Source organism: Penaeus monodon, chromosome 33, assembly GCF_015228065.2.
Source record: "Penaeus monodon isolate SGIC_2016 chromosome 33, NSTDA_Pmon_1, whole genome shotgun sequence".
NCBI classification, from domain to species: Eukaryota; Metazoa; Arthropoda; class Malacostraca; order Decapoda; family Penaeidae; genus Penaeus; species Penaeus monodon.
The window spans coordinates 26,417,049-26,417,256 of record NC_051418.1 but is presented as its reverse complement, the minus strand read 5'-3'; the positions used below and the strand labels follow the sequence as shown (position 1 = coordinate 26,417,256).

At 39.9% G+C, this 208-nt stretch overlaps 1 protein-coding gene across 1 annotated transcript in view; it reads right to left on the bottom strand.

Annotated features, from left to right (window-relative positions):
* The window catches only part of LOC119594194 (lisH domain-containing protein ARMC9-like), a gene marked incomplete in the record, with an annotated part of 29,121 nt that overhangs the window by 14,955 nt on the left and 13,958 nt on the right, over positions 1-208 (bottom strand). The window contains 1 exon segment of the mRNA XM_037943263.1: positions 90-138. Coding sequence (XP_037799191.1) covers positions 90-138 — 49 coding nt within the window.

Genomic DNA, 208 nt, shown 5'->3' with positions numbered 1-208 from the left:
CATTGGATATTCCAACAAGGGGGAAAAAACGGAAATTATATGTCTTCAAGGATTTTTCTTTAATACCAAAACAAAATCGTCGCATTTACCTCGTCGGAGCAGCCTCTTTGCGCGGGTCACTTGGCAGACGAGACTCACCTAACGAAAAAACAAAGGTTGAGTGAGTAATTGGCAATTATAGGAGCTAATAATAACGAACCGTTTATGT